This window comes from Helianthus annuus, chromosome 17 (assembly GCF_002127325.2).
Source record: "Helianthus annuus cultivar XRQ/B chromosome 17, HanXRQr2.0-SUNRISE, whole genome shotgun sequence".
In the NCBI taxonomy this organism is placed as follows: domain Eukaryota; kingdom Viridiplantae; phylum Streptophyta; class Magnoliopsida; order Asterales; family Asteraceae; genus Helianthus; species Helianthus annuus.
In genome coordinates, this window is record NC_035449.2 from 6681744 (window position 1) to 6708960 (window position 27217).

At 37.0% G+C, this 27217-nt stretch overlaps 2 protein-coding genes across 2 annotated transcripts; both read right to left on the reverse strand.

Moving 5' to 3' along the window:
• Positions 1-293: 293 nt before the first annotated feature.
• Positions 294-3457, reverse strand: LOC110926083 (dnaJ homolog subfamily C member 2). The gene is made up of 2 exons (XM_022169837.2): positions 3341-3457; positions 294-2501 (listed from the first exon to the last, which is right to left on the reverse strand). Exon 2 carries the CDS (start codon positions 2466-2468, stop codon positions 567-569), a length of 1902 nt encoding a protein of 633 aa, XP_022025529.1. The 5' UTR covers positions 2469-2501; positions 3341-3457; the 3' UTR covers positions 294-566.
• A 17105-nt stretch (positions 3458-20562) lies between these two features.
• LOC110920746 (probable folate-biopterin transporter 2) lies at positions 20563-27217 on the reverse strand. Its single transcript, XM_022164944.2, has 5 exons — positions 26298-27217; positions 24462-24721; positions 23784-23879; positions 23207-23377; positions 20563-21464 (listed from the first exon to the last, which is right to left on the reverse strand). The coding sequence occupies exons 1-5, from the start codon at positions 26680-26682 to the stop codon at positions 20835-20837; spliced, it is 1542 nt and encodes a 513-aa protein (XP_022020636.1). The 5' UTR covers positions 26683-27217; the 3' UTR covers positions 20563-20834.

Genomic DNA, 27217 nt, shown 5'->3' on the forward strand with positions numbered 1-27217 from the left:
AAACCGTAGTTAGCAATCTCACCTATAGCTTTCGTCAAACCTAGCTTACCCGAAGTACCAAACCATAAACACCCCGATCAAAACGACAACTAAACCTAGTTACTCATCATTTAAAGTTGCTGCAACTTATTCCGCGGTCCATGGCCTCAAGTTCTAAATAGTCATATACAATTACCATTCGGTAAAAAACAGTTATCGACTAACAGATCCATGTAACAATTATCATTGGTAAAACGACGATAACACATCAACCAAACGCCAATGCATTCTTTTAACCAAACAACAAACAGAAGTAAATTCAAACAGTTTCAACTAATCCGAACAACATTAGCAACAAAAAATATGATCCCATACGTTAAACAACCATCCGAACCGTCTGAATTCGCAATAATAATATATAATAACATAAATTGTAACCTACTAAATTGCACCTTAAGTTCTTAACAAAGAATATTGATAATGAATAAGGGTTTGTAGTTCATAGATTAAACCTCATCTGCACTGTAACAATAAATAAGTTTTACCCTTCAGAAAGTCAAAATTGGAGAGCCAGAAGATTCAGAAAATTACTTTTTCTTGGTTTTAAATTTGTCTTTGAGCAAAGTAAACTGCTTTTTGCACTGGTTAACCGTTTTCCCCGGAACTGCAGCCGCAACGCGCTCCCACCTCTGGTTAGCTTCCTTCGGGAACGTTTTCAGAGCTTGAATCAACGCGGTTACTTGACCAACAGACCATTCATCGGAATCCGAATTCGTACCATTTTCGACACCACTTTCGACACCATTTTCGACAACTTCGTTTGTATTTTGGTTGACCTCCACCGTTTTGTTTTCTTCCTGAGTTGTCGGAGGAGATGAAATCGGCTGTGAGGGTTTCTTTTTCTCGAGAAACGTATCAAACGCTTTTGTGGGATCGGGTTTTTGAAGAAGAACGGTTTTTGTTGCTTTAAGAATCTCGTCCACCTGGCGGTGGGTCCCGATGTACTCCGATATAACTTCCCACCTTCTAGAAGTTCCTTTAGGGTACTTCGACATCCCTTTTCGCAAAAGCTCGATCTCTTCCTGCGCCCACGGTTTCTCCTTTTTTTGTTTCTGAACATTTCCGTTGACTTTCACAGACCCATTTCGTTGACTGGAAGCTGAAATATTATTATTGTTATTGTTATCCTTTTCGGAAGGATCCAGGTTATCAAGCGCTTTCTTAAGGAGCTCGGCTTGCACGCATTCTTCTTGTGTTTCCATGTCATCACATAAGCTTTTTAGTTTTAAAACGTCTAGTGACATGCAAAGATTTTCGACATCATCTTGGTTAAGATCAAGCAGACGCTGATCCACCACGTTTGTTGATACGGTTCGAAGACGGCTTCGTTCTTTACGTAATAACTTCTTCTCTTTTTCCTTTATTTTCTTCTGCTGTGCCGCAGCCTCTGCGGCTTGTTTTTCATCTTCTTCTTTCTTACGTCTTTCTTCTTCCGCAACTCTCGCAGCTTCTTCCTCTTGAAGTTTTTTCACCATAAATTTCGCTTCTTTTTTCTTCTGTTTTTCGGCTTTCAACAGCTCTTTTCGTTTCAAAACTCTCGGGTCTCTTTTATACGCATTGTCGACAAGAGACCGTATCCTTGCGCTTTCTTCTTTTTTCGCTTTCTCGGAAAGCTTTGCGTTCTGTCTTTCCATCCACCGTTTCTCCTCACGCGACTCGGCATCCTCGAGATCGTATTCATCATCATGCGGAAACTCTCTCCAACTTTTAAAACCGTACCAAAAGTCATAAAACAAATCGACATCATCAAGCGGGGTGTTTTCATCTCCTAACAAAGGTGTCGGTTGAGTAACAGACCACCGTCCGTTTCTCAAAAACGCAGGCCCGAACACCTTAAAGAAATCTTGCGAGCCACAATCGGTTGGAATTTCATCGTCGAACTCGTCCGTAGAATCAAAAACCCTTCTTTTCACCGGATCGATTAAAACCTCGTACGCTTCTTGAATCGCCTTGAAATGGTTCTCGATCTCGTCTTTTTTCGATTGCTTACCGGCTTCCGTTTCTTCCAAAAGAAGAAGCGACGCCTGCTTGTCAGGATGATGTTTCAAAGCTACTTCACGGTAACTTTTTCTGATTTGGTCATCGGTCGCCAAATACCGTAAATTACCCAAACCCAACAACGCGTAATGATCTTGTTGGTTGGCTCCATCACCGGACTTCTTTTTACCTTTCCCACTGCTATACGAACCGGATGATTGCATAAAGTCCTGATCTTTTTCTTTCGGAACGCTTTCGTCAGTCTCTTCTACCTCTTTCTTTTCATCCATAAAACAACCGCAGAGCTTGAGTGCCACATCGTGAAAAGAATGACCAGCGGGTTCAAAGCGTGAAGCTTTTACAGGAAGACAATTTGAGGAGACATGGAGTTCTCCTCCTTCTAAAAGCTCGGTTGAGTAAGTGATTCGAAGAATGCTTGCTTTGGCTGTCATGATTACAGCAAATCAAGCATCCACAGCTCCAAACTACACCATATAAAAACCGTAAAAAAACATAAGAACCAAAACATATAACTAATATATGTTCACAAAAAAAAAAAAAACATTGCATAATACTAAAATATAATAATCACCAAATTTATCAAACAATACTTATTATTTATTAAACATCATTTGAGATTTCTACCAAATATTCAGAGCATCAATTGTGCTAAATTTATGTATTTAAAAAAAATTAGATAAATTTTGCTCAATCTTTTTTAAAGTTTTTCTTTAAACAACTCCAGATGTTAACAAGGGCGTAGCTTTCAAGAGGTCGAGAGGGGCGCCCGACCCCCCAAACTTTTCGCTCAACAGTGTTATGTATGTACGTTTCGTGTAGAATTTTTTAGGTATATACGTTTTCAACCCCCGGTTTTATAATTTTTTTTACTTATATAGAATTTTTAGGTTTGGTGACTTCCGACCCTCGGGTGGAAATTTTCAAGCTTCTCCACTGGATGTTAACAGTTTAACTTGGAAAACCAAAGAAATAATACGAATAATATCCCAAATATAAACATTTTGAACCTCTTTTCTGGCTGTGTGTTATAGTTATGATGAGATACTCTTTATACACAAAGATACATATATTCTAGCTTGCAAACAGGCATGAACAAACAGCAGGTATAAGTGTACAACATTACTATAACAAAAAAGAGTAAAATTTATAGTTATACAGAGCAATACAGATATATTTGTAGCGATGCTGCTAATTGCAAACAAGCATGAACAAACAAGAGGTATAACGTTCATAAAATATAATAATAATTGCATTATGAATGTATCTATTGTAAGGAAAAAGAGTAAGATTGGGATTTGATTACCTGATGGAAGGAAGAATGGGGAGGAAGCTGCGCAAATTAGGGTTTGAAAATTGGGAGGGAGAGAGAATTGGGGTTTTAGGGTTGAAGTTGGCTTTGGCCGCAAACCCTTGACTTAAATATAGCTTTTTAGACTTAAACAAATGGGTGGGTGGGTCTTTCCATTATTTTTGGAATTATTATTATTATTGCATGAAGTTATTGAGATTTTTTAAATGTTTTCGTTAATTTTTGTTCAATAATTCTTTTTGATTATTATTATTATTTTATTATTATTAGAGTAAACTGTCATGTTGGTCTCTGAGGTTTGGTCACTTTTGACACTGTAGTCCAAAACTCAATCCTTTTGCATTTGGGTCCTTGTGGTTTCAGTTTTACTGTCATTTTGGTCAAAAAGTGAAATCAGGTCGTATTTGTCTTTTAAAATCCTGCTATTTTGTCCTTTTTTCTCAAGGGCAAAATAGTCATTTTAATTTTTCTTAATTAAAATAATAAAATTAAATAATCCATTTATATTGTCATCTCATCTTCTTCAGCAAGAACACCCAAAAACGCCAACCCTAAATCTTCATCTTTTCGTCTATGATTCCATCAGATTGTAAGCTTTCTTCTCACAATTTCTCCCCAAATCGACCTCCTGACCCTTCACTACCCCTTAACCCTTTGGATTTCCCTACTTTGGGTTCTCAGTATGGAAATACGCACATTAATAAGCCAACTTCTAACCCTTGTAATCAAATCCGCCCCCCCCCCCCCAAATTGTAATAACCCACATGTTGCTCAACGTCAGGGAGAAGCAGGGGATAGTATACGAACATCTATACCTCCAATTTCAGAGAATAGGGTTCTGGTGAACCTCAACTTGGAGGATTTGCTCATGACACGAAAAGGAGGCCCCTAATCTTCCTCAATCGGCTCATTAAGCAGCAAACAGTAATTTCGTCAAAGCCCTAAGGTCCTGGTGTTAACGAATCTCTGATGAAAATAAGGCGTCCGAGGGTTTATTCGTAGCCACTACTGGTAATGGTGTGTCGCTTGCTACGAATTCTGCAGTAAATCCAGGTATGAACACTATTACGAATGATAATCACCAGGGTGATATTGCAACGGGTAAGTCCCCATTGTTGAGGATATTGTGATGGATTATTTAATTTTATTATTTTAATTATGAAAATTTAAAATGACTATTTTGCTCCTGAGAAAAAAGACAAAATAGTAGGATTTTATAGGACAAATATGATCTGATTTCACTTTTTGACTAAAATGACAATAAAACTGAAACCACAGGGACCTAGATGCAAAAGGTTTGAGTTTTGGACAAAAGTGATCAAAACTCAGGGACCAAAATGACAGTTTACTCTTATTATTATTGAGGTTATGTTTTAGGTAATTTCCACATTTTTATGCATGAAGGGTTTGTAACTAAAGCTTAGGTGATTTAAAAAAATTAATATTCGACTTTTAATCCAAAACTATTTGATTTTTCTACTTTTAAACCAAAAGTTTTCATCTTTTTACAAATTTAATCTCACGGTTTTTTTACTTACAATTTTGGTCTCCTACTTTTCATATTTCGCAAATTTTTCGTTTAAAGTTTCTCAAAATTTTGCGAGTTAACACGACGTAACGTGCATATATGGTTCAATGCTTTTACGTTTTGTTCTAAATTTCATCAGTTAACACGACGCAACGTACTTGTGTGGTTCAACGTTTTTACGTTGTCTATATTTTCCCTGTTTGACAGGTTCGTCGCAATGTGTGGGTTCTAAATTGACTTAGTTATTATTTTATATACTTTATGTTTCGGTCTAATTTCTTCACATTAACTATCACACCCCAACCGATGGCGGAATCATCGGGGCGTGGCACTGAGCGAAACAGATTGTCCAGAAGTTTCCACAACAACTATTAATATAAATTCAGTTTAAAATGATACGTCCCATACCGTATCCCAAATAAATAACAAGTTATTACAGATAACATCCAAACAATTAATCCTGTTCCGACAACTCAGATTTAAATTAAACATAAACTAGTAGTTTTACCCGCCGCGCGTTGCGGCGGCGTACTCCATGTGTGTTGCGGCCACATCTACTATTCTAGCTACAAAGAATGAAGTAAAGTTTGGTTAATGAACTCAAGGCATGATACCAAAAACTTTCTAACCAACGAAATTAAAGCATTCCCCAACAACAAAACACATTACCATAAATGATAGTTTTCAAAGTCTTACTTTTGACTACTTAGAACCAAAAGACACCTTTGCGTACTTATTAGTTCTCTTCATCACCATCGGCTGGACTTCCTTGTCTAACTTCATCAACCAGGCTACCCTAAGCTGCAATGCCATCATGGTCAACCAAGGTCTTTGTTTGCCCGCAGGGCTTGGGCTACAGCTGCAGCCATTGGCTTTAATTGATTGCAAGATTTCGAACGAAGATTAAACTGGACCAGACAAACTAAATGATTCATATAGATTTAAAATCTGTATATCGATTATTATTACTGAGGTTAAAGGAGAAGATAATGACCTGAAAGAAGCTTGCGATAAAGCGAATCGGGGTTTGGAAGGAGTTTTACAATTGCATGATCAATCCAGGATTGAAAGTAATTGCATGTTTCTCATTTGCATAACCAATCTAATTATTATGTGTTTCATGTTTCTAGTTTTCACAATTTGATTACAATTTGGTTAGCAGTAGTTTTTCATAACGACTAAAACAAAAGAAGGCATTAATGATATATCGATCTGAATAACAACAACAATATCTCAAACTAAAACAAAAGATGGCATTTATAAGAAGTGATTTAATTACAACAACAATCACACCAAACAAACATATAAACCTATATACCAAAAATATCAAATTCAAAAGTCAAAACAAAAGATGAAAAAGTACCTTTATGAAGCTGAAGCATGGGGCTCTTAAACGGGTTCCGGTTCTTCGCTGGTCAACGGGGTCAGCAATAGTAATCGTATGAGCGGCGGTGTTCGAGCTCCAATCCTCATCGCCGTACTTGGGTAATTTTGGTCATTTTGGGTATAAGCAACATAGAGAGCCATGTTCTCCACCCTTACCAGTTGCCACCACATCTTATCTCTTCCCTATTCCCTCAAGGCCTTAACCATGTATTTTGAAGTTTGAGATTTTCTTCTTCATAAAAAGTCTTGTATCCTATCTATCATTCATTCAGATCATACTTTTATATTTATATGGTTATTATATTTAAAGAAATTAAATTGATTTTTTACCAGCTAGTGATCCAAGAGGGAAAGGGTGCCCAACTATGACCAGCAAGTTTCTCCAAGAATAAAGACCACCAGAAGTTGGATAAGATAAACAAATTTCAGAAATAGACAAACCCACAGCCATGGTGAACACACAAGCAACCAACTAACCATACACCAACACAATAGGCCCACCAAACCTCAACCCACTATTATACAATGTTGTTATCACTGTAACAACCGATATAATCGAAAAAGAAAACGTAAAATTTGACAACACCCTGCAAATTTCCAAAACAATACCCACAAAAATTTAAGATTGCAAATTTATATATTATTATTATTCATCAACATAAGTGAAGTCAGTAAATTCAAGCTCAAAACATCACAAAATGGGAGATAATTAACTAACTGTTAATCAATAAAACTAAATTAACCAAATCCTACTGAGTTAGGTCAAAATCAGATTCAACAACCATAACTTCAAAACTGTTACCAAAACATGAACCAAAATAACAGATCAAACAAACATACCCGTATCATCAAAAGCACAATTCTCCAAATCTGCATTTTCCTCTTTGATCCTCTATACAGCTCCTCCAAACGACCATCTCCGCTTTCCTCACACTCTTCTTCTTCCTCTCGTCAGAGTTACAGATGAATGGTGGGTTGGAAAGTAAGCATACAATCAAAATTAAGTGATCAAAACAATGTTATCTTACCTCAATCAACGACGGAGTCAACCCTAGACCTGGTAGAAACCCTAGTTACCGGTAACAAATCTGAACCCTAGCCGCTAGCACTGGCATCATCGTTCGCTTGAGGGAACCTAGCACCATTGTCGCAGCGTTGCCACCGCAAAACCACCGTCGTCTTTCTATAGATGAGAGAGAGAAGTGACCGGAATTTTGGTAGAGGTAACATATCTGAGGTGTGAAAATGGGTAACCGAGCTTTTGTGGGACAGTGGGTTCAAAGCTGTGGTGGAGACGCGTGGTAGATCAAGAAAGACACGCGTCATCTTTAAAAACCTTACAACCCTAAAACAACAGGCTACAACAGTTTACACCATCTAAGCAAAACGTACAACCTGTTAAAGCCCAGTTATGTTGCTAATTTATAAGTTATAATATAAATTGTCTTGGTTTCTAGACTCTTTCCTAGCCTCGATTTTACAGCAGATAGAACAAGTAAGCATCCTAAACACCTGTCACATACGTTAAAATAAAGTCAATACATAATATGTAAAGGTGAGCATACAAGTTTGATAATAGCATATAGAGTTTGAATAGTTTACGCATAACCAGCACGTACACAGAGGAAAACGAAGCTAGTTAATTATCGACATGGACCTATCGATACCAATGATTGCGGGTTGACCGTCCGAGACGGTTCGCAATACATGATTACCACCGTAATCCATGCAAGTAATTGTCCTTAACAACCCCCGTGTGAACGGGTGCTGAGTCCAAACTATAGTACTATGTCGTTAAGGCAGGTAGACAGCATTCCACGTGTAAACACAATCAACAAGCATTCATTAAGTCACGTGATACATGCATATTGGTTAGCGTTCAAATAGTTTGAGTAGTGTGATCGTTTATGTTTTGTATAAGCAACGTATGTAACACCCAAAAGTGCTAAAAGCAAAAAGGGATCGAGTATACTCACAGTGATTGATTATGGATTGAAGGGAGCGCTGCGAGTAGGGTGAGCCTGAATAGTTCGATAGCACAACAATGAGTAACGTGGAAAAACAGACAAGTGTGAATGGGTCGAACAGGCTGGTCGATCGAACGGCAGGTTCGATCGAACGGGCTGTTCGATCGGCTGGTATGTCCGTTTTGGACAGTCCTGTTCGATCGGCCGGTAGGCTCGATCGGCTGGGCCATTCGAGTGGATTGTTTCTTCCTCTGGTGTGTTTGTGTTTGAGGATTTGAACTTTTGAAGCTTTCGTTGTAGTATATGAGAACACTAAGGTGTTCTTACCTTTCAGGTCGATCGATCGAACGGTCCGTTCGATCAGCCGGCTTAACCGATCGGCTGGGAACTTTTGAAGTGGTTCTCAATCAGGATGTCGCTCGATCGAACGGACTGTTCGATCGGCTGGCATTCCCTACTACGAACGAGTTGTAAAATCAATCAAGTGTTGAAGCATAGTATCTCATGATCCGAAGAGTAATGTTCACCAATCGAGTAGCATACTCGATCGAACATCACTTCGTCAATACCATACCTCAGGAAGTTTGAAAAGTGAGACGCCATGTGCTAGCCGATCGGCTGGCCTGGTTGATCGGCTGGCATGTCCGATCGGCTGGGCTGTTCGAATAGCCTAGCCGTTCGGCCAGCAAGTCTGACCTGGTCGGCCTTTCGTCTAACTCTTGGTTGTTTAATTACTTGTTGTCATTTCGAGGTAGTTTGATAACGAGTTGAACTATGATATCCTCTGTTCCCACTCGTTTCTTTGGCTTGGACAGGAATCACCCAAGTCTGGCCGGTGAACGGTTTAGAGTTTAACCCATCGTCGGTGAACCTTGTATATAGAATTCGAATCTTGAACCTCTTAACTGTTAGGACGATTAGTTAGCCGGTTCAAGCTCCGTTTCTACCGGTTTTAAGGTTTTGAGTGTAAAAGGTTGAAGGAAGTTGGAAATTATTCATAAAAATGTTAAGATTCTTACAAATCTGTAACACTATAGTTATTATATTAAAGGTTTTCGTATAAATTACGAATACAGACATGTATTTAGTGTTAAGTATCCTTAGGAAATTTAAAGTAAATTAAAACTTTTACAATTCATAAGCTATTCTACAAACGTGATTGAGTTCGTCGTTAAAATTTACAACGAGGCAATGTGCGGAAGCATGAGTCTTTATCGTGTTCGGTTCTTCATTGAGCTTGATCGTCTTCCGGCATCCAAAATGTACCTACATTTCATAAAAACATGAAATGCTTTAGTCATACGGGATTTAAAACGTATCTACACGAGTCCGAGAAACAAAACTGATCAAAATACAATTTGTACAGGGTCCACCGTAAATTACGGTGGGTACCGTAATTTACGGTAGCCCCTGAAACTTTCTTCTTCCACCGTAAATCAGAAGAAGTCCATCGTAACACTTTTCGACTCCACCGTAAATTACGGTGGACACCGTAATTTACGGTGGCCCCTGCATCAGCAGGTCTGCAGCTTAGTTCAACTATGCCAGTTTTTACGGAAACGGCCATAACTTCTTCGTTATTGATCCGTTTTACCCGATTCCTTTTCCTACGTGTCCGTAATTTAATCCTCCATCTTATGAGGTTAAAATCCGACATTCGACTTAACAAAATTTAAGACTTCTAAGTCTTCGGCTTATTTCCCTTTTTTTGCCAATTTTGACCCGTTTGTGATTTCACCATCAAACATGTTTATTTGACCCTTATGTCACATATACTTCTTCGACTTAATGTTGCCTATCATATTAGATTTTAATCGTCGGTTTAATTACTCAAATTAAACCCATTTTTACTCGGATACTTATTTTGACCCGTTACGGGTATTTAAGCATTTTCAAGCCTAAAAACGCTTTCGAATGCTTCTATATTTATTCTAAGTATTTACCTAATCATAGAACTCGTTTCCAAACAACTTTTAAAGGTTGTTTGCTCGAATTAGCCAACAAGGGCGTTTTGGTCGATTATGTTCTTTTTACTACGAAAGACTCTCTTTCCCATTTATTCGACCAAAATAGCATTTTAAACTACGACATGAATATGCATACCTGGCCCGGATCAACAAGTAGACCCGATTTATAAATACCTTGCTTTTTAATCGCTAAGTAAGAGCGATGCGAGTATCCATTGGATTTCTATTCCTGTAAGCATATAACTCGACAAAAGATCATTAGTCAATATTGTCAAAAGGTGATGTCTACACCTTTTGACCCGTTTGGCCGAATTGACCGTTTGTCTTTTCGAGATGATATTTATTATCATCTTAACTACATGACCCGCTCCGTTTAACACGGTACGGTCATTTTTACTTATAAACCTTTTATTACCACTTTCGTCATAATATGACCGAATTATCAATTTACTTCCTTTTTAACCATTATTATGGTTTCTTTCATCTTTGATTATCTAGTTCCGTACGCCTACACGACGGAACATCGTATTTTAATTCTTTAGTTATTCCATTCGTTATTTATACGCTAAGGGAATATTACACAATCTAAGACTAGTGTAAGCTATACTTACCTCGCATCCCGCATACGCCTTTCTTCTCGTGCTTGATTCATTTGACCCGCTTCCTTTCCAAGCCTCTACCTAGCTTGTCAAGCGTCAAACTATCATCATAATTCGTAAGACGGTTATATTAGTCATCATTAATTATGACTATTCCATCTTACATGTTTTCTATCACAATTACCATTCGATCTTATTAATGGTCGGTTTGACTATTTAAAAGTCAAATCACCAATTAACACATATGATTGCACTATTAAGTTCACAAGACTCAATTAGGCACATTATCAACACTTAGTTTTCATTTAGGCATTTTAACAAACACCTAATGTGCATGATTTTACATATTTACTAACTAGTTCCTAACTAGCTATTTTTTTTTTACCAAGATTAACATCCAAAATTCACCACTATCACTTATGATCAATTACTCGAACTTGCAAGTTGTTCAAGTATCTTGCATCAACTATCAACTATGATGATTTCTAGCATAAACATATCATCATCTTCACTATACAATCAAAACCCACTTAGCACATAAGAGGGTAATTATCAAATTCCTAGTTTTAGTACTAATTCTTCAAGTTTTCAACTAGGGTTTGTTTCTGAGCATGAATTTCATCCTAGTTTCACCCAAACACCAATCATTCAAGCTTCAATTTCGATTTCGATTTTCACAAGTTCATCAAAAATCTCAACTTCATAAACATCAAAAATTTGACATACCTTACGACCCCACGACTAGGTGATCGTTTCTACGTATTCATGCATCGATTTTGACCTTGAATCAGGCTTCAATTTGATGATTTGTTGGGTTCTAGGGTTTGAGCTCTTGGGAGCACCCTCCTGGTCGATCAAGAACACACACTTGAAGTGTGTGTTTTATTTTGATTTTTCTTTTATTAAATAACTTTGTTAAGTTATCCCATTTTAACCCCTCGTGTTTGGTTCGTTATTAAGTAGGCCACAACCTACTTATTCCTAACAATATTCCCATCTATTAACTAGGTTAAACATTCCTAGTTAAATTAGTGGGTTCGGGGGAATTTATAACTAAGTTTATTTTAAGTCCCGTTAGACCGGGCCTTGTATAAACTTTATTTCCTCAAAGCCTTTATACTAATTTTATTTAATATTAGGTTTATTTATTTAAAATCCTAATACTCACCAGCTTGCTTTTACCTCTAACGGTACTTTACCCGTATTTTAGTATTAACGGGGTTTGATTACCAAACCCGTTTTCGGGGTGTTACAAGTCTACCCCCCTTAAAGAGGTTTCGTCCTCGAAACCTTTTCTTACGTAATTTATCGAGTTTAACTCCATGCATTTGCTCTCGATAATCAATTAAGCATTTCTCCTATCTTAACCGATTGTTAGTATTACCAGAAAAGTATGGTAATACTCTTTTGGTTATTAATCATCTATGTATCTTACACGACATAATGCGACTGGAAATAACGTAATCTCGTTATTTCCACTGGTTTAATTAACTTAGCGATATTCCTCGCTTTCATATCCTATCAAATTCTTTGTGAATCCGTTACTTTGACCCGTTTAAAGGTCTTTAGTGAAATATTTCACTTTTAGCAACAAATTCTTTTGTTTTCAAATTTATTTATTCGGTTCAGCTATACCGATCCCACCGTTTTCGAGCAAACCAAATTTCTTGACTTGAATTGTTGGCCTTAACTGGTCTCACTAACTAGACTTATTTGTCCAGTTCCTTTTTACCGCTTGCTTGGTCATATTGTGATTCTACTTCACATTACATTTCTTGACCGTGATTGTGTTACATCATGTTTAATTTATATCAACCTTTCATTTTTGAGAATATCACCTTTCGAATATATTATCTTGCGCCTATCAGTGTCAAGACTTGTATCTTTCATGCTTACTATTTAAATTCCTATCAGAATTTATGTTTGTAAGGACATTATTTCTTACTAAAACCGAAGTTTTAGTTTTAGGATCTTTTCTTTATCTTGTGTCAATCATCCATACCGGGATATTGACAGTCCGTAATTTAATCCTTTACAGTCTTAGTTTTTATGCGGGGATTCTTAACTGATTTCCTTGCTTTATTCCATCTAACCCGTTGGTTTATCACTTAGCCTTATGGGCTATTTTTGATTAGACATTCACCTCTTTAAGGCGAAGTCCCTTTAACTTCTTTCTAATCATGACCCGTGGGTCGTTTTGGCCCCGTAGACCTTTTGCTCTAATTAATACCTCGTAGGTTATGATGATTCCGTAAATCATCTTTTATTCGAGTCTTCCTTCAAATGTGTATACATTTATATACGCATACGGCGTTAAGGCACCATGTTTTTGCTTAACATCATTTATTATCGTTTTGATATTATCTTTGACCTTGACCGTAGTCTAAGGCTACATTCGTTTCTTTTCGGGCACATTTTCCGACTTTATGATTTCTCACGTCATTTATGCGTCGGTTTATCTTATGCTCACCATTATTCAGTTTACATACATTCGTGTTTGATTATGTCCCATTGCTGGGCTCATTATTCTCTTGCATTTAACACTACCTTTATCTGGCTAGTGCTCATTTGTGCCATTCGGCGTTATATTGTATTCAACATGTTTGACCTATTAATGCGAAATCCATCACTTATAAACAATCAACTTTATTCTTTATTCGACCCATTCGACTTCGAATAGTTGAACATATTTACTCACAATTTCTATATACGAGATTTTATAGTCATAACTCGTAATCCACGTTACTTTGATCTTTCAACCCGCGTTCACGTCTCTTGGTTTACGCATGTGTTTAATTCTTACCCATCCACCGGGTGTTTTACCGAAATTGTTATTATTGCAACCCTCCCGGTATGCATTAAGACCTCGCTTCGGTTTTTATATTCTGACTTTATCTTTAAGTTCAACGTTTTACAAAAATGACCCGTTAAGGAACATATTTGCATTTTCCGGGTTCGAGTGTAAGTACACCCCCTCCCAATGCATATCTAACTCATCTTACATGTTTACATTCTCCGGGTTCGAGTGTAAGTATCACTCCCTCCCAATATTTGTCTAAATCGTTTTACATGCTTGATGTTTTCTGGGTTCGAGTGTAAGTACACTCCCTCCCAATACTTGTCTAAATCGTTTTACATGCTTGATGTTTTCTGGGTTCGAGTGTAAATACACTCCCTCCCAATACTTGTCTAAATCATTTTACATGCTTGATGTTTTCTGGGTTCGAATGTAAGTACACTCCCTCCCAATGCTTGTCTAAATCATTTTACATGCTTGATGTTTTCTGGGTTCGAGTGTAAGTACACTCCCTCCCAATGCTTGTCTAAATCATTTTACATGCTTGTTTGTCCCTTCCCCCGGGCTCATTATCCTAATGTAATACGCTCCCGTCACTTGGTTGTGCGTTTACATTATTATCAAATATTTTGCTTATCTGATTCATTTGGGTACTTTTTAATTAGTCCCATTCACCCTGCCCTTACTACATCAGATGTAAACGTGTCTGCCATAAGAAGTTCATGGTATCATATGCCGCTACTTACTTGGCCAGAGTAAGCGATTAACACATGACACGCATGACCTTTTTACAGTTTTCACATCACGCCCTATGTAAGTAATACCTCTATCTGTTTTTCTTGGAAACAATATCCCGGATAGGTTTTCTATTCAGGTCTTTCCAAGTTTTCAATCTACATATGCAACTTTCAATCTCTACATATCTGTTGCATATTACTATTTATGCAATGATTTAAAACGTGCACCTGATAATGCTTGCCCTAACGGGCTTCTCTTGCCATTAGCCTTGTTCGCGGTCGTTACGCGATTTAGTCCTTGATGGGCATGTTCCTCTTGTCATGCCTCGGACTCTTCCTCTATCACATCTTGCATTTGTTTAACATTTGCCATCTTTAAATGTAAGTGTCCTTCAGTCAAGACATTCACAAAGTTAGTAATGTCAACTTTACTAATTGCCCGTATCATAGTACAAGGCTTTTGTACTATATGTGTCAACGCACGAAATGTTGTTAACCATATCTATCATTTAATTTGGGGTAACGTGTATTTCACGATAACCCTATGTGTTGTTTACAACACTTTAATACGCTAACGATTAATATACATACACTTACCGGATTTGCGATCAAGCCTCGAACCGAACACACCTTACTCTTTAACCATGAGCTCTGATACCAACTTGTAACACTCTAGTTATTATATTAAAGGTTTTCGTATAAATTACGAATACAGACATGTATTTAGTGTTAAGTATCCTTAGGAAATTTAAAGTAAATTAAAACTTTTACAATTCATAAGCTATTCTACAAACGTGATTGAGTTCGTCGTTAAAATTTACAACGAGGCAATGTGCGGAAGCATGAGTCTTTATCGTGTTCGGTTCTTCATTGAGCTTGATCGTCTTCCGGCATCCAAAATGTACCTACATTTCATAAAAACATGAAATGCTTTAGTCATACGGGATTTAAAACGTATCTACACGAGTCCGGGAAACAAAACTGATCAAAATACAATTTGTACAGGGTCCACCGTAAATTACGGTGGGTACCGTAATTTACGGTAGCCCCTGAAACTTTCTTCTTCCACCGTAAATCAGAAGAAGTCCATCGTAACACTTTTCGACTCCACCGTAAATTACGGTGGACACCGTAATTTACGGTGGCCCCTGCATCAGCAGGTCTGCAGCTTAGTTCAGCTATGCCAGTTTTTACGGAAACGGCCATAACTTCTTCGTTATTGATCCGTTTTACCCGATTCCTTTTCCTACGTGTCCGTAATTTAATCCTCCATCTTATGAGGTTAAAATCCGACATTCGACTTAACAAAATTTAAGACTTCTAAGTCTTCGGCTTATTTCCCTTTTTTTGCCAATTTTGACCCGTTTGTGATTTCACCATCAAACATGTTTATTTGACCCTTATGTCACATATACTTCTTCGACTTAATGTTGCCTATCATATTAGATTTTAATCGTCGGTTTAATTACTCAAATTAAACCCATTTTTACTCGGATACTTATTTTGACCCGTTACGGGTATTTAAGCATTTTCAAGCCTAAAAACGCTTTCGAATGCTTCTATATTTATTCTAAGTATTTACCTAATCATAGAACTCGTTTCCAAACAACTTTTAAAGGTTGTTTGCTCGAATTAGCCAACAAGGGCGTTTTGGTCGATTATGTTCTTTTTACTACGAAAGACTCTCTTTCCCATTTATTCGACCAAAATAGCATTTTAAACTACGACATGAATATGCATACCTGGCCCGGATCAACAAGTAGACCCGATTTATAAATACCTTGCTTTTTAATCGCTAAGTAAGAGCGATGCGAGTATCCATTGGATTTCTATTCCTGTAAGCATATAACTCGACAAAAGATCATTAGTCAATATTGTCAAAAGGTGATGTCTACACCTTTTGACCCGTTTGGCCGAATTGACCGTTTGTCTTTTCGAGATGATATTTATTATCATCTTAACTACATGACCCGCTCCGTTTAACACGGTACGGTCATTTTTACTTATAAACCTTTTATTACCACTTTCGTCATAATATGACCGAATTATCAATTTACTTCCTTTTTAACCATTATTATGGTTTCTTTCATCTTTGATTATCTAGTTCCGTACGCCTACACGACGGAACATCGTATTTTAATTCTTTAGTTATTCCATTCGTTATTTATACGCTAAGGGAATATTACACAATCTAAGACTAGTGTAAGCTATACTTACCTCGCATCCCGCATACGCCTTTCTTCTCGTGCTTGATTCATTTGACCCGCTTCCTTTCCAAGCCTCTACCTAGCTTGTCAAGCGTCAAACTATCATCATAATTCGTAAGACGGTTATATTAGTCATCATTAATTATGACTATTCCATCTTACATGTTTTCTATCACAATTACCATTCGATCTTATTAATGGTCGGTTTGACTATTTAAAAGTCAAATCACCAATTAACACATATGATTGCACTATTAAGTTCACAAGACTCAATTAGGCACATTATCAACACTTAGTTTTCATTTAGGCATTTTAACAAACACCTAATGTGCATGATTTTACATATTTACTAACTAGTTCCTAACTAGCTATTTTTTTTTTACCAAGATTAACATCCAAAATTCACCACTATCACTTATGATCAATTACTCGAACTTGCAAGTTGTTCAAGTATCTTGCATCAACTATCAACTATGATGATTTCTAGCATAAACATATCATCATCTTCACTATACAATCAAAACCCACTTAGCACATAAGAGGGTAATTATCAAATTCCTAGTTTTAGTACTAATTCTTCAAGTTTTCAACTAGGGTTTGTTTCTGAGCATGAATTTCATCCTAGTTTCACCCAAACACCAATCATTCAAGCTTCAATTTCGATTTTCACAAGTTCATCAAAAATCTCAACTTCATAAACATCATAGTTGAATGAGGCCAAAGTTTGGTGTTCTTCAAGAACACCATGATGACATCACCCAAGAACACTTAGATCTTGGTGATTTCACGGTTAGAAATCGAGTTTCGAAAGCTAGAAAGGTGTAGAATCATGCAATGATCAAAAACGTACAAGAATTAGAGTGAAAACTTACCGGAGTTGAGAGAAATCTGAGAAAAGGTGAAGAAGAAGGCTGGTTCGGTCAGAGCTTTCCAAAAATAGAAAGTGTGACAATGACAACCCTATTTATAGGCTCCAAAAGAGGAAAGTGGCAGCCGATCGGCCAGGAGCTCCGATCGAATGGGCTGCTCGATCGGCTAGGAAGATGCTAGCCGATCGGCTGGCCTGTTCGACCAGGATGCCTCCTGTTCGATCCGCGACCCACTTTGAGCGTTTCGCGACGATCTTCGATGTTTCGATTTCGATGGACGATGATACGAATATGATAGAGTTCCTAGTCAAGTTACTTTCAGTCCCAATCACTATATCTACATACAAGCATCTACATTTCACGTTTCGATGTCGGTTTCGATTGAGCTTGATTGCTTTTCGAGTTTTGATTCGATTTTCGATTGATTTGCTTGAATACCACACCAAACATATAAGTAAACACGCACAAGTAACACATAAGGCACACACACACGTATAACAATACCAGAGTTCACATAATTCGAGTCTCGAGCTTGATTGATAAACCGATTAGCTTGATTATTGATTGATTAACTTTATCGCATTGTTACTTCCTACTATTCACAGTCGTAATTCGGTCGCATTGATTAAACATTCGATCATTTCATTTAGACAACACTTACTCCACATAATACTAAAAGTAAAAAGAAACATTAACAGTCAAAGAAGTCAAAGTTGACCTGGACTTTGACTTTGACATTCGAAAACACGGGGTGTTACATTAACATGCGGCAACTTCAGTATTGGTGGTCGTTGTCGATAATGTGGCATTGGTGCTATTTCTCACGGTTTTACGCATCCATCACAACGCGACGGGGAGAGGGGGGGGGGGTTAATACTAGTTTTATTCAATTATTATTATTGTTATCATTATTATACATACTTACCAGTAAGATCTTCACTATTGAACATACCCACACAATCAAATATACTCGTTGGTATGTTAAAAAGTATTCATTGGGTTTTAAGAAACATTTTTTATACTATTATATTTTTTCTATGATTTTATGCTTTACTAGCTATATAATATATTAAAATACTAGGTTACAACCCCGTGTATTACACGGGTTGAATAAATAGAAATTTATATATTAAATAATAAAAAAATTATATCTTTATAAACCCCGTATATTGTACGGGTTAAATAAATGTAATTTTATATATCAAATAATAATAGTTATATCTTTAAAAACCATATGTATTACACAAATTAAATAAATGTAATTTTGTATACTAAATACTAAAAACGGCGTATTTTTAAATAACCCGTGTATAATCGGGTTGAATAAATCTAACAAATAATAAAAATACTATATCTTTAAAAACCCCGTATGTTACACGTGTTGAATATATCTAAAAAAGAGTTATATTTTTAAAAACCATATGTATTACACATATTAAATAAATGTAATTTTGTATATTAAATATTAAAAACGTCGTATCTTTAAAAAACCCATGTATAAGCGGGTTGAAAATTCTACCAAATAATAAAAAAAATTGTATCCTTAAAAAACCCGTGTATTACACGTGTTGAATAAATCTAATTTACATAGCAAATGCTAAAAAGTTATATCTTTAAAAACTTCGTTTATTACACGTGTTATATAAATGTAACTTTGTATGGTAAATAATAAAAAAAAGTTATATCTTTAAAAACCCGCGTTTTACATGAGTTGAATAAATATAATTTTGTATACCGATTAATAAAAAAAATTCCTCACACTTTCACTATTTCAATTTGCTTGTACAAATATCAATGCACAAGTTACTTCCTAAGAGCATTCACATCCAGCCCCCTAAAATTATACATACATTCCACTAAAAAACAACTCCTATATCAATATATTTCTACTAAAAACAAATACTTTTTCTCTCTCCTTTTCAATTAAATAATATTTTTATACCTTTATTATTACATTTTTCTCTCTCCTTCACTCACAACCACTTTCAATATATATTAAAAAATTATAGTGGGTGAACAGTGTCCCCCCAAATATACATATGAACAGTAACATTTTCTCTCTCCTTCACTCACAACCATTTTTCATACTCTTTATATTTTAAAAACTCCACACTCACAATTTAGTTCTTTGGTTGTGAATGCTCTAATGCTTAAAGTTTTAAAAGAAAAGAACGTGAATGATCTTACCTACGAAGGATTTAATAACTATCTTTCTATAATTTATTTCTTGGAGTGATAATGACGGAACGTATTTGTTGCATTGTATTATGTCTCACTATAAATTCCATAACATATTAAAACAAATAATATTATGTAGAAGGGTTATCTATAATTAATTAGAAAATATTAAACTAAAATAATAATTATCTATAAGAGATGCCCTAATATAATGACAATTTCTTTTATTATATAGTATAGAATAGATGATAAATTACAAATAGATCATTATTATGTAAAATATTTAAAACGTTGTAATATAAATCCTAAAATATAAGATCATGCTTTATTGCATACAAAATATAAACAATATCATCAAAAATATATTCCAAAAGAAAATTTCATTTTCATATAGTAACATTGAGAAAGAAGTCTGGGTGGTTGGGGGCAGCTCCACGTTGCACCGAACCTCCATAGAGGGCGGTGTTCCCCTTCCTCCACAATTTCACCGAACCTCCACAGGGCGGTGTTCCCTTTCCTCCCAACTGCCACATCATCCCTCTCAATCTCTTTGTTGATCCCACACCCTTCAGTCTAACTAGTTTAACTGAGATCATGTTTTATATTGAGATTAATTTGTCCGGTTAGTGTCGTCTAGGAATGATGGTAAAACGAGTATTGGTAACCGTTGTTTCATATTTAGTTGTAAAATCATGTCTAATACCCATCAGGTACCAAGTCTACATGTTAGTGTGTTATAATTACCCGTTAAAATTTCCATCCATGTTTTTCCATACTATGATTATTATACAAGATAATTAGAAATATAAAAACTAGAAACCCAATGTATTAGACAAAAAAACTAAATAAAAAAAAAGAATGTTTTCTATACGGTTCATTTGAACGAGTATCCCTATTTTGAGTAATCGGTCTAGTATTACCTAATACCACATCCGTACCTAAACCTAAAAAAACCAATTCATTTCAACTCGCACTAGAAGAGACCCATTTTGACTCGTTATCCAACTTATAACTTGAAGTGTTTTACAAAAATGAAAAATGTAAAGAATAGACGTGTATTCTACTTATAAACACAAACTTTAACAGATGTTTTTTTCGCTTAAATGACGTATACCATAAAAAAAAAAAAAAAAAAAAAAAAAAAAAAAAAAAAAACTTACAACAAAAGTTGTCGAAAACATGTCTCTTCTTCTTCTTCAACTTCCCAATCAAATGCAGCTTCATAAATAGTTTTGCATCAATTCTTCTAAGTTCTAACTACTAACAAGCGGCGTGAGTTCCACCTCCTCAGCTTTCGACGCTTCAGCATCTTCCGACACACTCAACACTTCTATATCACTTTCACCATCGTCTACAACTTGCAACACTTCCAAACGAGAAAAACCCGACGAATCAGAACCACCTTTAGGCACCAAAAACAGAAAACAAAGCGGAACGATTCTCAACACATTGCGTATCAAAATGGCTAGCCACAAGTTGTCAAACTGCGTCCTCGTGACACGTAGGACATGAAGAAGTAAGCCACCTAACCACGTAGATGACATGAGGCCGAAATTGTCGATAGACATTAGCAGAGCAAAGAACGTGCCTTCGATGCCAGGTGGACAAAGTTGTGAAGATAAGACGAGAAGTGGCATCCATTTCAAACGTCCTACCATTTGAAGCACGCTTTCATCGATAACCGCGAAGAAATAATCGGGCATTCCTAGTTTGAGGTTGAGTCTTAGTACGAAGACAAGATCCAGCATTCCTGATAAGCCGAAAAATAATTGTGACCAAAATAGTAGAGCTCGGAAAGGATAGGTCTTTAAGGTGTATTGATAGAGTATTGCGCCTAAAAGGGACCCAACCGAGCCAATTGATAATACAAAACCAATAGTTTCCTGCATACATGATATCAAAGATTAATTTACTAGTAGTTAATATAATTAATCTATAAAAATTCACCCAAAGTGTAATTTTAATTCATGGAACCTCTTAAACCACTTAACAAAAAGAGGATTGATATTGTAATAATTTAGTTTTTACAAACTTTTAAATGCATAAAAACTAGTCTTAAGCCCTCCGCGTTGCAGAGTGGGGGTAGGGATGGCAAAAATACCCGAGCCTGACGGGTATATCCGAAACCCGACACAAACGGGACGGGTATACCCGATACCTGACGGGTATTGGGTTGGGTATGGGATTAGTTTTAAAAATTTTCGTGGGTATGGGCCAGGTATGGGATTAGGTGATACCCGACCCGATTACCCGAAACCACATAATACCCGTTTACCCGAACTATATACCCGGGTTTTTGTAATTTATATTTTTATTTTTCATTAACCCTTGTCTATTAGTGATTTATTTTATAAGTTCATAATGTGAAAAATAAATTTTCTTTTAGTATATGTATTTGATAATAGTATTTATATTTTGTATGTTGTGAAGTATATACATACAAGTGTATAAGTATTATAAAGCTATTACTAATTTATGAATATGATAAAACTTGTATTATGTAATGTACGTTTTTTATTTGTAACAGTTGCTGTATAAATAAAACATATAAGAATTATAATAGTAAAAAAATGTATTTGGAAACCCCCAACGAATATTTTTTTTAACAAATTAGTGGGTATACCCGATACCCGACAAATACCAGACGGGTATTGGGTCGGGTATGGGAAACGATTTTACAAGCGGGTTGGGTATGGGATTACCAATACCCGACCCGACCCATTGCCATCCCTAAGTGGGGGACGTAAAACTGGAAAAAGGCGGTAAACAAAAACACGAATTTCTAACAAGTGACTCACATGACGCAAAACGTAGAGAAAGTCGAAGTTATACCGACACGTATTAGAAAGTCGAGGGGGCCAAAGTGATATTGTATATAGTTTAGAAAGACAGTGACGCGGCGGAAATTCGGTTTGTATGGGTTCGGTTCGTTATTGTATTGACTATTGACGCATGCAATAGCACCCAGAAAAGAAAACTCAAAAAATATAGTCGTTATATGATCAAAACGATATGTACATGTTTTCGGTTCATTGAAGACACTCGATTATGCACATCAGAAGGTTAATAAAAAACACATTACATCATAAATTATAAAAACATATTATATTTGACCCGACTCATTTCCAAAAAAAGTTTTAAGTCGAAATGTAAACCAACTTGAATTTATACCGACACGACAAAACTTGCATCAAAACAAAGACCAACTGAAAACGTACATGAAAATAAGCATGAAATCAGATTATATTTGACCCGACTCATTAGTCATTTCCGAAAAAAATTTACGTCGAACCGTAAACAAACTTGAATTTATACTGACACGTACACTAAAATTAGCAACGTAAAACTCGAGGGGCGAAAACGACATTTCACAAAGTTGAAGGGGTGTAAGCGTCAATACTGAAAGTTGAGGGGTGAACTATAAAAAAGACAAAAAAAAACCAAGTTACTATTCATCAAAATGCTATGAATTAATATATATAGAATTGGTTGTGGGTCAACCTGACCAGTTTTGAACAGTACTAAAAAAATAACTCATTTGACCCATTACTCAACCCGCGTGACCCGCCCATTTTATCATATCAATATGTGTGTGACTATTGAACTAAAGAGGATGGAAAAATACCTGGGAGAAAGATGGGCCCGCTTTAGAATCGGTTTCCCAGTAGAACAACCCATCATATATATTCAAGCTCAACGCGAACGATAGATACATATACAAACACGGCCTCCAAACATCTTCAGATTTTAACGTAGTCCACATAGCCGTAGCGGCAGCAGCAAATTTCTCACTTATCTGATATCCAAAGAAGATTTTTTCCATAATTATTACATACGCAAAGCATAAAAGCTTTCCAAATATCACATATACATTGTAGAATGAATAGATTTATGAGTAAACTTCCGTTTTGCTCCCTGTGGTTTGGTCACTTTAACGGTTTTGCTCCAAACCTTTAAAAATAGCCATTTTACTCCCTGATGTTTCGGTTTTTTTGCCAGTTTGCTCCCCGCCTCTAACTCCATCCAAATTGTTTGTTTTTCCATTTTGCTCCCCGCAGGGAGCAAACTGGCAACAAAACCAAAACATCAGGGAGTAAAATGGCTATTTTTAAAGGTTTGGGGCAAAACCGTTAAAGTGACCAAACCACAGGGAGCAAAACAGAAGTTTACTCTAGATTTATTGAAAGGCTAGATGTATGCACCTGTCCATAAGCAAAGCTCGGTGAGTGAGGTTCCTTGAGTACAAGACCTATTAGTAACACGAGCGCGTACGGTATACTTAGCAAGCCAAAAACTCCCTTTTAAACAAAACACAGTTTATTAGAAAATAAAGAAAATCTAGAGTAAAAAGCCATTTTCGTCCTTGAGGTTTGGCCTGTTTTGCGACTTTCGTCCTATGGTTTGTTTTTTCCGTATCTGAATCCAAAAGGTTGGAAATCTTGCCATTTTCATCCGGCCCGTTAACCCCCTCCGTTTTTCTTCGTTAAGCCAGGGGTATTTTCGTCTTTTTGTTAACTTAAAGGGCAATTCGGTCTTTTGAATACTTGTAAATTATTTATGCTAAATGCTTTTACATAAAGCGAAAAAGACTGAATTGCCCTTTAAGTTGACAAAAAAGACGGAAATACCCCTGACTTAACGGAGAAAAATAGATGGAATTAACGGGTTACGGGCCGGATGAAAATGGCAAGATTTCAAACCTTTTGGACTCAGATGCGGAAAAACAAACCTTTGGACAAAAGTCGCAAAACTGGCCAAACCTCAGGGACGAAAATGGCATTTTACTCTAAAATCTAACTATAGAAAAGAGAATAATGATCACGGAAAAGTAAGTAAATACAACACGAATAATTAAAAAAAACAACAAAAAGGAAAAACACCTTGGGGCCGATTAAGTGTACAAATACGCCACTTAAAGCAAATCCGATCAGGCGTCCAATGGAAGAACTGAGGGCACATAAGCTTTGCATGTCTGGAGCAAGTGAAGGATGAATACCGCTGTTTTGCGCTACGCACGCATCAACGGCTACATCTGCTATTGCAACGCCAGCACTTCCAGCAGTTAAAGACAGTAGTGCTAGCACAATATGCAGTTTCTCGTGGAATGACAAGAAAAACATCGATAGAATTCCTATGATACCTGAAAAAAAATTGCAATTTTTATGTAAGTAATTATGTGACTCGTATTTTATAAGAGGTTCAAAATAGTAAATGCTCTGGCTCGAGCTCGGCTCGTCATGTTTTTTTGAAGCTCGAGCTCGGCTCGGTTCCAGCCTACTTATTTGAGCTCGAGCTCGGCTCGTGAGTAAAACCCAAAGCTCGAGCTCGGCTCGAGCTATTTTAAGAACAACATCAGACGAGCTAAAAACTCGGCTCGAGCTCGCTTCAGTATCGCCTAAACTAGCCAAAGCTCGGCTCGAGCTCGGCTCGCCAATGTTATCATCGTTATTATTATATTATATATAAAATAAATAAATTTTTGTTTAGGCTCGCGAGCCTAAACAAGCTTTGTATTTCAGGCTCGAGCCCGGGCTCCATAACTAAACAAGCTCTATTTCAGGCTCGAGCTTGGGCTCGGGATCGTTAAAGCTCGGCTCGTTCGAGCTTTTGACCGAGCAGATAACGAGTAGCTCTCGAGCCTCTGGGCTTGTTTACACCCCTAGTGTTTCATAAAAAGTTGTATCAATTTGAACTTGAAGTATCATAAATATTGTTCCTTGGTCTTTGAAACAAAACATAAAAGATCTCCTATACATCAATCAGAACTTACAACTTTCTTACACTAATTCTGTTAGTTTTACTTAAGTTGTTGTCTTACACTTAAATGTCGGTTGCCCGTATTAGCCTAAAGTTGATTTTGTGTAACTCAGGCACTATAGGGTCGAAATACTACTTATCGAAAATCATCTCCATACATGATATACGAAAAACATCCAGACTATTTAGCTATCATTACCCTGAAACTATCAAATTCCCCAACACTCACCAAGGCCAGGGGGTGTGGTATACCGCCCCTGGCCACATCACCTCCGTTAGCACCCATAGCTCCCACACCCACCCCCTGCCCGCCAAAGAGGGGGTGCCATTGATGGCCCGCCAGCACACTAACCAGCGCTAAAGGGGTGTGCAGGTGGGGCCCATTGGGACTTGTCTAAGTGGTTATGCAATGACGGGATAAGGCTTGGGACCTTATGGTCTCAAGTTCGAATCCTGGAGCACACCCGAGTTTTCTATTACAGTGCATTTACTCCAGAGAGTCCTGACTCTTGTGCAGGATGCAACTGCCGGGGATGCCGGTGGGCTGGAAATTTTCTCGGGGAGTGCCAAGCCAAACTCTGATGCCAAGCGTGGGCCCGGTTAAGTCAACATAGTCTTGTGCCAGAGTGGGGTGGAGGGCCTGCTAAGCGGGTGCGATACCTATCGCCTGTTGTAGAATATCGCCGTTCAAAAAAAATCAAATCTTTTTTATTGTTTAATAGGGGGGCTTTAAACCATTGCATGCAAGTTAAAGGGAGGGGCTTTAAAGCCCCCCATATGACATGTCGCCTAGGTGGATCTGACGTGACGTAATAAAGCCCCTAGGGGCTTTAAACCACACCCCCTGGCCTAACCGTGAACCATGTGACACGCGGTTGTAATGTATAACAAACTCTAATCTACCTACACTTTATCAACTACTGCAAAAGTAATCAAAGATCAAATTTTTATACGATTACCAGCAATAACGAAATACGGCCTTCTTCGATATCCCAAAATCGGAACAACATCAGTAAGCAGACCCCAAACAGGTTTAATAATCCAAGGAATGTTAGTGATTCCTTGATAAGCCTGTGCTGCAGAAGGTTGAACTTTCTGCACATCTTTCATGTAATACTCTGTACCCACCCTACCAAGAGCTCCACCAAACCCTTGATTTATCCCATAAACCACCACAACCCCACCAACAAAACTCCAATGTGTTTTTCTTGATAACATACTGAACCAATCAACTGGAGCCCTAATGTTAAACCCCACAAAAGCCCCTCTTTTTGGGCCTCCATTTTCATCTTCTTCAACAAGCTCTTTGTTGCAGGTTTCATGGTGTTTTCCTTCTTCCACCATCAATATCAGCTTTTTTTCACAAGAAAGTGTTTTTTTCTGAAATGGGTATTTCAAGATTTATTCTTTTGATGTTAACATAGTTGAAAAGGGATTGAAACTTTGAAAGCCTTGCAAGAAACCTCAAAAGTCAAAGTCAACGTTTGTAAAAATTGGATCTTGGGATCTGACACTGCAAGGTCTGTTGTTCTAGACTTGTTGACAAATCTTTGAAATGGGTTTTGAATCTTTTGATTGATTATTGCAAGTGCATCATCATCATCATAACCCCATCTGCCAGGAGGGGGGGGGGGGTGTTTAGAATCAGCCAAACAAAAATGTATAAAAATGGAATCTTGAAAATGTCTGCTCAGATGGGTGTGAATTACACTGAATCTTGTGAAAGATTTTCAAATCACAATGTGATAATCTTGTAACTGTTTTAAATGGATAAAGTTTTGAACTTTGATGATTGGGGATGAAATATTGAAAGCTCCGAGGAATCCAATGGTGAAATATGAAATTTTTGGAAGGTAGGTGGGAAGGTTATGTCATTGTT

Excerpts from the sequence above, each read along its gene's own strand:
- LOC110926083 (XM_022169837.2), bottom strand. The coding sequence starts at position 2,468 with ATGACAGCCAAAGCAAGCATTCTTCGAATCACTTACTCAACCGAGCTT.
- LOC110920746 (XM_022164944.2), bottom strand. The coding sequence starts at position 26,682 with ATGGTGGAAGAAGGAAAACACCATGAAACCTGCAACAAAGAGCTTGTT. Across the intron at positions 24,722-26,297 it reads GCCGTATTTCGTTATTGCTG|GTATCATAGGAATTCTATCG; the intron begins GTAATCGTATAA and ends ATTTTTTTTCAG. Across the intron at positions 23,378-23,783 it reads CGAGCTTTGCTTATGGACAG|ATAAGTGAGAAATTTGCTGC; the intron begins GTGCATACATCT and ends TTTGGATATCAG.